Raw genomic sequence first — 12,049 nt, 5'->3', positions numbered from 1 at the left:
CATGGCACATTGACCCAATTTTGCAATTCTTTTATTTGTAAATGGTTTCTCTGGTTTTAATTTTGTTACAACTAAGTCTTATCATCATTATTTTATTTACTGCATATACATCTTAGTTTTACATGATTAATCATTGGTTGTGATATTTTGTATTATTTTGATAGCAATTTTGTAATCTTTTCTGTTTTTATTCTATTATTTTAATAATTGTACTATTTGCAATATAATTTATTTTAGTCTGTGTATGCTATTAGTTTCATGATATTTTGTAATTTCTCTTGGATTCATCCACATATTTAAATGTTTATTAAGTATATTTGGTATTTATGTTTAATCTACATATATTAAAGCCTGGTTGTTCTTGTTATATATATATAGCTTTCTAATAAATTTGTATTTAATTGTTTTTAGTTTCAGATGGCGTATAATATACAATAAAAATTAAGTTAATTTTAAAATTCATATTTTTTATGTTACTTCAACATTCAACTATTTCTAAAATTTCTTTGTATGTATATCTCACGGTAAAATTAAGTTAATTTTATAATCCAAATTTTAATTCCATGTTATTTAAATATACAATTATTTCTAAAGTGTCTTCACATGTATAACACATATTAAATTATTTTACTATGATACATATTATTATTCTCATATAACTTCATATAAATATTTTTTATGTATAGATCCTATTTTAAAGATATTTATGTGTACAATATATTTCTTTTGGGAACCATGTTTTAAATCATACCACTTATTTATTGTATACACTCCCATTTATCCTTATGTATTATTATTATTATATATATATATATATATATTGTTACCTATATACTTATATATTTACTTTGTTTCTTTCATACATTATTAATCTCATTTTTTACAAACAATTATACCCAATTTTACTTGTATATACATGTTTCATAAATTTATTATGTATGTTATTTTATATCATGTATTGTTATTCCTTCATATTTAATACATTATTTAAGTTATCTTGTGAATTATCAATTTTGAATAAATTTGTGTTTTAAATATGTTGTATATAATTTGATTTGAACTTTGAATTTTATAATAACTATTTCAATAAACATATATCTCAAGTTTTATGCAAATGTGTCAACCTATATATATATATTATATGATCATTAATTCTTTATTTTGTTTCATACATATTTTTGTGCATCATTTTATTTTGTGTTATGATCGTGCATATTATTTTTATAGTAATTATTCATTATCCATGCTTAAAGAATTTTTTTGTTACATTATACTTGGAATAATTGTTAGATGTATTAAGTGAGGTTGTACTTTGTGTATATTATTTCATATTCATTAACTTTTTTTCCTTTTTTTTTTTTTTTTTTGCAATACATTAAGTATTTCATCCATTTTAAAATAAATAAACATGTTTTTAAGCAAATTTCTAAATTTCTGTTATTCAAAAATTCTGAAATAAGGCAATATCTAATATTTGAGAAATTCGAAAAATCGTGCTCAATTGTACTGGGTATGACTTTTCCGGAAAACCCAAATATTTGGATAACCTTTTATAATTTTAATATATGGTTTTCTTTCAAAAGTCGAAAATCGATCACATCTTAAAGGTATAAGGGATCGTATCCAATTGTACTGGGTATGAAACCGCATATCTTTGAAATGAAAGATTTTTGACCACTAATTTGAGCTATTCAAACATTTTTTTTTCATACTTCGAAAAATCTTTTCTTTTAAAACTTTTGATATAAGGATAGCATCGAATCAATTTGGTACCAATTTTTGGGCGTAGTGAGGGTGCTAACCCTTCCTCATACGTAACCGACTCCCGAACTCGCTTTTGAATTTGTGTAGACCAAAATTGATTTAAAATGTCTTATTAGGTGATCCAATCACACCTAAATAAAAAGATTGGTGGCGACTCCACATTTTGGTTTTAAAAGTCGATCCCTATTGTTTTCAAAATAAAAAAAAAGGGTTTCGACAGGTGGGTTTTGATAGACAGAAATCATATGTAGATCTGAAAATGAGGGACATCGAGTATTCTACAGGTGATTATGTTTTCTTTAAGATATCCTCATGGAAGAAAGTTTTACAGTTTAGATATAAGGGCAAGTTGAGCACTAGGTTCATTGGGTCTTATCGGATTTTGAAATGTGTGGGTCCGATCGCCTATCAATTAGAGCTACCTCCAGAGGTGAACCGTATTCATGATATGTTCCATGTTTCCATGTTGAGGCGGTATCGGTCTGACCCGCCTTATATTGTTTCTATTGAGGAGATTGAGGTAATGCCGGACTTGACATTTGAGAGGGAGCCAGTTCAAATTTTGAATTGAGACATTAAAGTCTTGAGGAGAAAATATGTTCCATTACTTAAGGTTCTGTAGCGGAAACATAGCCTAGAGAAAGCCACATGGGAGCCGGAGGTCTCGATTTGTCAGCAATATCTGCATTTGTTTGAATCAGGTAAATTATGGGGTTCAAATTTCTTTTAAGGGGAAGATTTGTAACGCCCAAAAAAATGAATTTTTTATTTGTTTTATTCTGTCATTAATAAGTGTCTAATTAAGTTGTTATGTGATTTGTGTGTAAATTTGAAGTCTTGGGTTCAAGTATCACTTTTAAAAATTTTGCTGATTTAGTTCCTAGCTTTATCCTTAATTGTTTGGCTTATATTATATTTTTTGTCAACTCATGTTAGAATGAACTTGCTGGTTCATGTGGTAAGGTGTTAGCTTACCCTAATATATTATGTTCAAATCCCCGTGTGAGCGAATAACAATAATTTTTATTTTTGTATGTGTGTGCCAGTTGTGTAGTAAAAGTTTGGTGGAATTGAAATTCTGTGATGGTTGGATGAGGATTAGTGTGTCGGATTTTGTGGGATTTGGTTGTTAGTGAGGGTAGTGGGGAGTTTAAATCATTTTTTTTAATTTTTTTTTGTTTTCTAAAAATCCCCTATTTTTCCCACGTTCTTTTTCTTTTTCTCTGCAATTCCCTTCTGATGTTTTTCTTCTGGTTACTCCCTATTTTTGCTTCTCTCTTTGATTTTGCTTACAAATTGTTTGTTTGAATTGTTGCGATTTGGATTTTCCCTTATTTCTTCATTCGGCTTGGTAAGTAGGGCTTCGTACTTCTTTAATTTATTGATTTTGTAAGTTCGTTTGATTTAGGGGTTTTGGAGTGGCAAAGTTGTAGTGTGGTTTGGGAATATGATTTCTGTGGATGTCTTGTTTAGGAGAAGATCGAGAATCATTGGGTTTTCCTCCGACGATTTAATTCGTGTGTATGGCTGCTATTCATTCTGTGGTAATGAGTTATTATGTTTTTGAATTTATCTAAGTGGTTCGTTTGGTTTTGTTCTAGGAAGTATTTGAGGGTGTATTTTTTAATTCACTTGTGTTCGTCGTTAATTTGGATTTTAATGGATGCATATAGGTTCGGAAGCCTTGTGGGTGTTTACGCATTAGAATTAGTCAAGATGTGTAACTAAAAACCCGAAAATAGTGATTCGCGAAAGCCAAAATTGGGCACTATCTACGTTACACTGCCGTGTGCCAGGCTGTGTGGTAGGCCATTGCAAAACACGGCCGTGTGACAGACTGTGTGCAACACACGGTCTAGGCTATTTTGTGCCATGTGGACCACATAGACTAGACTATTTTGGTCGTGTGAGCTACATGGGCATGTGGGCCTAAAATTCATGATTTTTCCTTAAGGCTATACACGTCATCCTAAATGACCATGGGCCTTTCGTAGGGTTGGTATGAAACTAAATCTACTATAAGACATGAAATCTGAACTTCTGCTGATACAAATTCTACTATCTGCAAGAATAATGGAAACATCAAATGAGTAATATATCTGAATACGTATGATAAGTATGCGGTTCGTATTTGTTATGTTATGCATGTAAAGGTATGCCACATTTAATTATGCTTTGAATATGTGTGATATTTTCTGTACTCTTTATCTGCATCTGGGTTGGGTTGTAAATAACATGTGGAAGAAGTGGTTCTATCAAAGACAATAAATCATCTATTAATCTGGCAGCTCAGCTGCAACTATTCTGTAAAGTGCCCTGTGGACATTAAGCTATGTGTAGGGACGGATGAGTGTTTTTATACCCATATAATGTGTTGGGATAGACGGAGTTGGTGTGTAGCGGCTGGGGGTAGGATTATGTGTTGTATCTGCTCTACTCTGCTATAAATCTGTTTCTAATAAATCTGTCTGATATGTATTTTACTGTGTTAAGTTTATTTTTATAGATTGAGTTTCAAAACTCACTCTCAGTTTCACTGACATTTTAAAGTAATCCTCAAACTTAGGAAATTCGGTACGACGGGAGCTCGATTTTACTAGTATTTCGACTCTTTAACTATTTTAAATTGGATTAAGTGTTTTGTAAAATTTGGACTATTTGGACATTTTGGGACTGTCTCGGTTTTGGATTTTATTCTGGATATTTGCATGACATTTGATAAAACGATTTACCGAAAATGATTATTTTCCTACAACCAACTATTTTCGAGAAAACAAACTTGGTTTTTTTAAAGTATAATGGTCTAAGAATTTCCACTACAAAGTATTCAGTTTATTTAGGAAATGTAAATAAACAATGTTTTTAATTAAATAATTATGTCAAACACGTTTTCTAATAAAACAGGCCTTTAAGTAACAAAAGCTCACGATTTTTTTTCAAATAGACAAAAGCTGGACTTACAATTGTTTGACATAGCATCTGCAGATCTAGCTATAACGTCCATGCCGAATTTGAGGTGTTACATTTTTCATTTCATTAAATACGTGATGAAATTTGAATAATTTAGAGGACTAACTTTTCAATTTAAAAAAAAGTAGAATGATGAATTTTAGAATTAGACGGTTATTTATGTGATGATTCCCTTCCCATTTTTCTTGTATTTTTCTAACATATTTTTATTGTATGCTAAAGTATAATGAATATGTTAGAGTTGTGTGACCCAAATTCTAAGAGATTGCTTGCCAGTCAAGTTAAACAAAAATATATTTTCTTTCTAGAAGATTTAGTATTTATTAGTATAATATATTTAGCATTTATTAGCATAGTTTATTTGACTTGCTAATTTAGCTTATAAATAGGCTCTTTTACAATCTTAGAAAATACACCTATTAGATATTAGAACTCATAACACATTTAGAGAATTTTGTGTTTACGTTTTGAGGGTTATTTGTTTTCGGGTTTTCGGGGTTTAGCTTTATCTCCATCTTTTGTACTTTTCATTCTTTTGCCATTATAGTAAAATTATCTTTGCCCGTGGTTTTTTATTCTCTTTGGAGGGGGTTTTCCACATTAAAAATTTGTGTGTTCAATTTCTCAATTTATTTCTCTATTTTATTTCTTATTGCTTAATCTAGTTCAATTTAGATCAACCCATTTAGATATGGTAGCAACAAGATTTGAAATTGAGAAGTTCGATGGTGAGACAAATTTCAATCTGTGGCAAGTTCGGATGATGGAAATTCTAGTTCAAACAGGCTTGAAAAAGGTTGTTACTGGGAAAAAGCCTGAGAATCTAAATCAAACAGAATGGGAAGAGCTTGATGAAAAGGCCTTGTCTTCAATCCAGTTGTGCGTCGCAAATATGGTATTGCAGCAGGTATTGATGGAGAAGACCTCATCCGCATTGTGGAAAAGGTTAGAAACTCTTTATGCGACTAAGTCTCTAGCTAACCGTTTAGTGTTGAAACAACGTTTATTTACATTTCGCATGAACGAATGTGAGCTTCTTAGAGATCATATCAATCAATTCATTACTCTTTTAAATTATTTAAATAACGTTGAGGTTCATATTGACGATGAAGATCAGGCTATGCTATTATTATACTCTTTACCCCCTTCATACAAGTCTTTCAGGGAAACACTGATTTATGGTAGAGACAAACTCTTGTTCGAAGATTAGAAGGGTCATTTGTTGAGTAGAGACAAACTCGAAAATGAGTTTGGTTTGGATAGCAAGGTAGATAGGCAACCTTCTGTTTTGGTAGCATCAAAGAAATGAGACAAAAGGTGTCGCTATTGTAAAAAATTAGGTCACGTCAAAGCAGATTGTTATAAACTGCGAAACAAAAGAGCTGCTGGGTGTAACGAGGAAGATGTAGCTGGTGCTAATTTGGCCGATGAAGGTGGTGATGATTTCTTGTTAGTGTCAACGAGTGATAACTCCAAGCTCACGTCTGAGTGGATCCTAGATTTAGGATGTTCTTTCCACATGTATCCCAATAGAGAATGGTTCTCCACATATAGTTCGGTTGAAAGTGGAGTTGTGCACATGGAAAACGATTCATCCAGTAAGGTAATTGGTATTGGTACTGTTAAAAGTAGGATACACAATGGGATGATTAGGACACCGTTAGATGTCAGGTATGTACCTGATTTACGAAAGAATCTCATCTCATTGAGTATTTTAGACTTGAAAGGATGCAGAATCAACATCGAGTCGAGCGGTATTAAAGTATCTCGTGGAGCTCTCATTTTGTTAAAAAGGTAAAAGAACCGACAGCCTTTATATTCTGGAAAGATCTACAGTGACTGGTGAAATCGGACGTCCCTCGTCCATTACGGAGTCGAAGTCAACTCATTTGGAGCTGAGAAACTTGGTCATGGGAGGGAAAAATGTATGATTGTTTCGTTGAAGAGAAGTTCTCTTTTGGATGCAGGTTTTTCAAAGTTAGGGCACTGTGTTCGTGAAAATCAGACCTGGGTTAGTTTTGATTTGGCAGTGCACAAGTCGAAGGCTAGAAGTCTTCTAGCTTTTAAGCATAAATTCGACTCAGTTAATTCCCTGCATAGTTCAAGATAGGCCCGTGGCAGGCTTTGGCAGAGATGGCGTTGAAAGAATTCGTGTCAAGATGGAGATTGTTAGAGTTGTGTGACCAAAATTCTAAGAGATTGTTTGTAAATTAAGTTAAACAAAAATATAAGTCAAGTTAAAAAAAATATCTATTTTCTTTCTAGAAGATTTAGTATTTATTAGTATAATATATTTAGCATTTATTAGCATAGTTTATTTGACTTGCTAATTTAACCTATAAATAGGCTCTTTTAGAACCTTAGAAAATACACCCATTAGAGATTAGAACTCATAACACATTTAGAGAATTTTGTGTTTACGTTTTGAGGTTTTTTGTTTTCGGGTTTTTGGGGTTTAGTTTTATCTCCATCTTTTGTACTCTTCATTCTTTTTCCATTATAGTAAAATTATCTTTACCCGTGATTTTTTATCCTCTTTGGAGGAGTTTTTCCACGTTAAATTTGTGTGTTCAATTTCTCAATTTATTCAGCTATTTTTTTTCACTTGTTGCTTAATCAGGTCGATCGTAACAGAATATTAAATGTAATGACAAGACACATTATACTTTTAAAGAGAGAATATAATTTTAAATTTTAAAAATAATATTATTGAAAATAACAATAATAAATTAGGAGACACAAAAGATAAAAAAGAAAAAACATAGTAAACCAGATAAAGTATAACCTAGAGAAAAAAGAAAACAACAGCAAACTGGAAAAGGGTATTTATTCCTTAATTTAGAAAACTGGGTTTGGGTTACAGAAGAAAAGTAGCTATGCTGGAAACAACTTTAATTATACAAGAATCTTGTCAACAATTTTGCTATCACTTCGCATTGCTTTCACTCAAAGGATAATTCTCCCATGATTAAGCTTCGGGTTTGAGTTAAAAATTATGAACAATCAATTTTTTTTTTTTTAGATATACCAAAATCCAATTTATTTGGTTCAAAGATTCTTAATTCCACTGTTATTTCTTTGAAGACCATGTGTGTCGCTTTTGGATGGAGTTGGAGATTCACGAGATTTGATTAATAACAAAGAAGCAAGAGTTTGGTGCAATAAGCGAGACAATAATGCTATGTTACGTAATAAATTGTGTTTAGGATATCATTTTTTTAAAGGAATTAATTTTTATATAATTACTTTTCATTCAAAACATCAACAATTATATAAAAAACAAATATTTTCGCTAATATATTGCTTCAATCTTTTTTTTAAGCAAATAAATAAAAGATTATTATTTGATGTATTAATGGTGAAGTTTTTTTAATTTTACAAGTGAGTTTAAGAAATCGTCATCTATTTTATTTATTTAATTTTATTTTTTAAATATCAATTAAGAACACTTAGTAATTTCGTAAACCCACTATATAAAATAATAACCTTAAATAAAATTATATTAAAGATAAACTATTAAAATAGTCACTTTTGTTTGTCTCAGGTTACATTTTAGTCACTTATGTTTGAAATATTACGTTTTAGTCACTTACGTTATCATGTTGTAACATTTTAGTCACTGAGTGTTAATTATCGTTATCAGTATAACAGTAAGCTAACGTGACACGTTAAATCATCATTTCAAATGAAAATTTTAGGTTAAATTATACAATTGGTCCCTATATATTTTTTTGTTTTAAGCAATTTAATTTTTTTCTTTTATGTTCTTTGAACTTTCATTTTTTCTTTATTTTCTATTCTCTTCTCCTTCTCTCTCTGTTTTCCTCCCTTCTCCATTTCTTTTAACGTAGTTTTTCTATGTTTTCCATTTGTTAAAATTAGTCCCTATACTTTTATTTTTTTGATCAATTTAATTTTTTTTATTTCCTTATTGTCCTTTTCTTCTTCCCCTTTATTTTTCTCACTTCTCATATTCTTCAATAAAGAAACATAATCTTTGCCCACCAAATAAACCAAGTCTTTTCACATTATTCCTAAATTGAATTTCACTTAAAACCAAAAATAAATTATTCTTAATCAAATCTCAATCTGAATATAACCTAATTTTGAAACTAAAATTGGATCTAACTAATCAATATAAAAAGCCATATCCTTAATCAAATCTAAACATAAATTGAATTTTTTATATTCAAAATAATTTTTTTCCGTTTCCAACCTTTTACAGAATCGTGTAGATTATTCCTTTCCTTTTATTTTATTTTCTGACGAATAAAATTAAGCAAACGATAAAATTGATTTAAACCTTCTTGGATATTCCTAAGCAAGCTTGATTGGAAGCCAAGCATGGATGAACCGAAGAGAGAAAGGGAGCAAGGAACCAAACTAGTTTGGGAAAAGCTAAGGGTAAGTTTCGTATGGTGGTTGTTTTAGTCATTGAGAGTGTAGAGCTTGTTTGAAGAATCCGTGAAATAACGTAGTTTCAAGAGGGCGAGAATGTTGTAGGTAAGATAGATAAACTGGTCATAAGGGTTAGTTAGAAGGTTAAGGGAATAGGCTTGAGAAAATTTGTCTTCGAGTGAAGCAAGCTTGTGGACTAGGTCATTGAAAGATTCAAATTAGTTCGTTAAAGTGATGATGGACAATGAGGGTTTGTAATTGTGAGGTGAAAATATGCGAAGCAAGTTTTATTTTAGTTTCAGCTTTTGGCTTTTCTTTTTCATAAACATAAAAAATCTTAACAAATGAAAAATATAGAATAACTATGTTAAAAGAGATGGAGAAGGCAGGAAAACAGAGGGAGAAACAAAAGAGAATGAAAAATAAAGGGGAAAAAAGTTAAAAGAATATAAAAGAAAAAAATTAAATTGCTCAAAACGAAAAAAAAATATGGGGACCAATTGTATAATTTAACCTAAAATTTTTGTTTGAAATGATGTTTAACGTGCCACGTTAGTTTACCATTACACTATTAACGACAATTAACGACACAGTGACTAAAATGTTACAACATGTTAATGTAAGTGATTAAAACGTAACACTTCAAACATAAATGACTAAAATATAACCTGAAGTAAACAAAAGTGATTATTTTGATAGTTTACCTTTATAACTAGGATTTAATCATTATAATAAATAAACGGATATGATTAACATCATAATGACTTTAGACAAGACTCGCATATAATGAGATCTAAGTTAAAATAAATTTAAATAAATACCTCACATTATTTAGGTTTAGATAGGGTGAGATTTGAATATGAGAATTTGAGGTCATAAAATTTCAATGTTGCTAATTCTCTATCCACTTGGACTCTTTCTCTTTGCATTGTCCATTGCAAGCCGAATAACATGGCTGGTGGAGTTGCCATTGCTCAGGATTACAAAGGCTCAAAAATTTTGTCCATTCGAAGCTTCAATTTTGTCAACAAAATCTAGGCCAGGCTTCTCACTCTTCGTTCTATCCTTCTTACTCTCAAAAATCATAATATTTCGTGTAGATTTCTTGGAAGTGACAAAAAAATGTGTAAACATCATACATGGACGCACCATGGTAGGATGGAAACTCCAACCAGTGCTCAATGACATCTAGCATCTCCTCCCTTCTGTCCATATACAAGACGGCCCAATGAACAACAGTTGTCTGCATTGGTAAACTAAATGGTGGGCTACATGTGCTTCTAAGGTGGATATAAGTTTTTCGTGGCCTTAACCACTCTTGCCTTGCACTAGAAAAATTATTATTTTTATATAATCTAAAATATATATATAAAAGTACGAGTTTGGAAAATTTTTAAATGAATAAGAATACATTTTATTTTTCACTATATTACTAAATTCACAATTTAAAATAAAAAATTAAAATAAAATAGAAGTTGAGATAATTATTACACATTTAAAATATTATAATTTAATTTACAATTATTTTTAAAAATTATTGTGCTAATTTTAAAAACAGAGTTATTACTTGCATAGAACGCTAAGCAACAAGTCCTCATAATTATTAGTTTAAAAGTTGATGTAAAAAAGTTGTACTAATTTTATTGATGTAAAATAAAGTTATTACTTTAATAGAATTTTAAGCATCTTAAATATCACTTAAATAATATATTACAGTTAATACTATTGTTTTCAATAATGTTACTTTGCATTAATTAAATAAAGTAAAATTATATTATGTGTTAAAATGCTTTAATTATGATTTGAAAAATTTCTATTATAATATTTGAATTGATAAATTAATATATTTTAATTGTATTCAATAATTCAAATAAGAAATATTATTTTGGTAACTACAACAATTAAAAATACAATATTTTAAAAATATTAAACATAAACACATAAAATCATATGAAATGCGAGTGACATTAAAAGCTAGTACATCTAAAACACGCTATAAAGTTAATAAATATATTAGTTTATTTATAACATTATTATGTTAAATGCAATAATTTATATTTTTCGAGTACTAATAGAAAATTTAATATATATATTTTGGAGTGTTTAAGACATGCGAGACTTAAAAGGGTGAACTAAATTATATAGAAAAAGAGGTTGTCGAAACTTATTTGAAGGATTAATTAAAACTTTCATACATGGTGTTTCCCCTCTTCTTATAATGATATTGTAATGATAGAAAATAGATATACAACCAAGAGTGTTTGTTGATGTGTCTTTGTAGAAAAGGTTACGCAATGTTGTTTGATGGCAAACATGAAAGGCAGCTCAATATGGGGAAAACACCACACTAGCTTGGGATAAGTCATCCAAAATTTTAGCGTATGGTTTTCAACATGCAATAATTGTGCGGCCCCCCTTGCCTTGCCTATTGTCCAATTGGTTGCGTAACTTGGGATAAGTCACCGAGGCTATGCTACTGCCCAGCATAGGCATAATTCTACGATGGTAACTCTTCACATATTTATAATTAAACTGATAAATCTATTTTAAAATTTGAATTTGTATTACATCTAAATATTACAATTTAAATTAAATATTTTATTCTTTAAAGATTAAAATCAATATTCTATTGAGACATTTTTTGAGTAGTGCTTACTGATGCTTAGCATTGTTCAGCTCGGAAACTTGCCATGTTTGAGTTAGTAAATTTTGACAATAAAAATTTTTGGACTTTGATTCTAGCTAATAATTTGGACGATTTCAAGCCCACCTTTAATATCCAAACTACATATAGCGACATATCTTAGAGATCGTTTGGATTTGGATCAAGGCAACCATGTGACAGCCCAAAATTGACCCTAGTCGGAATATGGTTTCGGGACCACAAAACCGAGGCATAAAAATAATTAAAAATTTA

At 30.0% G+C, this 12,049-nt stretch overlaps 1 protein-coding gene across 1 annotated transcript; it reads left to right on the top strand.

Moving 5' to 3' along the window:
- The first annotated feature begins 2,023 nt into the window (after window positions 1-2,023).
- Window positions 2,024-2,335, top strand: LOC108475234 (uncharacterized). The gene has a single exon (XM_017777214.1). It carries the CDS (start codon window positions 2,024-2,026, stop codon window positions 2,333-2,335), a length of 312 nt encoding a protein of 103 aa, XP_017632703.1.
- The last annotated feature ends 9,714 nt before the right edge of the window (window positions 2,336-12,049 follow it).

Source organism: Gossypium arboreum, chromosome 3 (assembly GCF_025698485.1).
Source record: "Gossypium arboreum isolate Shixiya-1 chromosome 3, ASM2569848v2, whole genome shotgun sequence".
Classification (NCBI taxonomy): Eukaryota; Viridiplantae; Streptophyta; class Magnoliopsida; order Malvales; family Malvaceae; genus Gossypium; species Gossypium arboreum.
The sequence above is the reverse complement of the archived record's forward strand: the minus strand, read 5'-3'. Positions and strand labels throughout refer to the sequence as shown.

Bases quoted from the DNA above. Each gene is read 5' to 3' on its own strand.
- LOC108475234 (XM_017777214.1), top strand. From the start codon at position 2,024: ATGAGGGACATCGAGTATTCTACAGGTGATTATGTTTTCTTTAAGATA.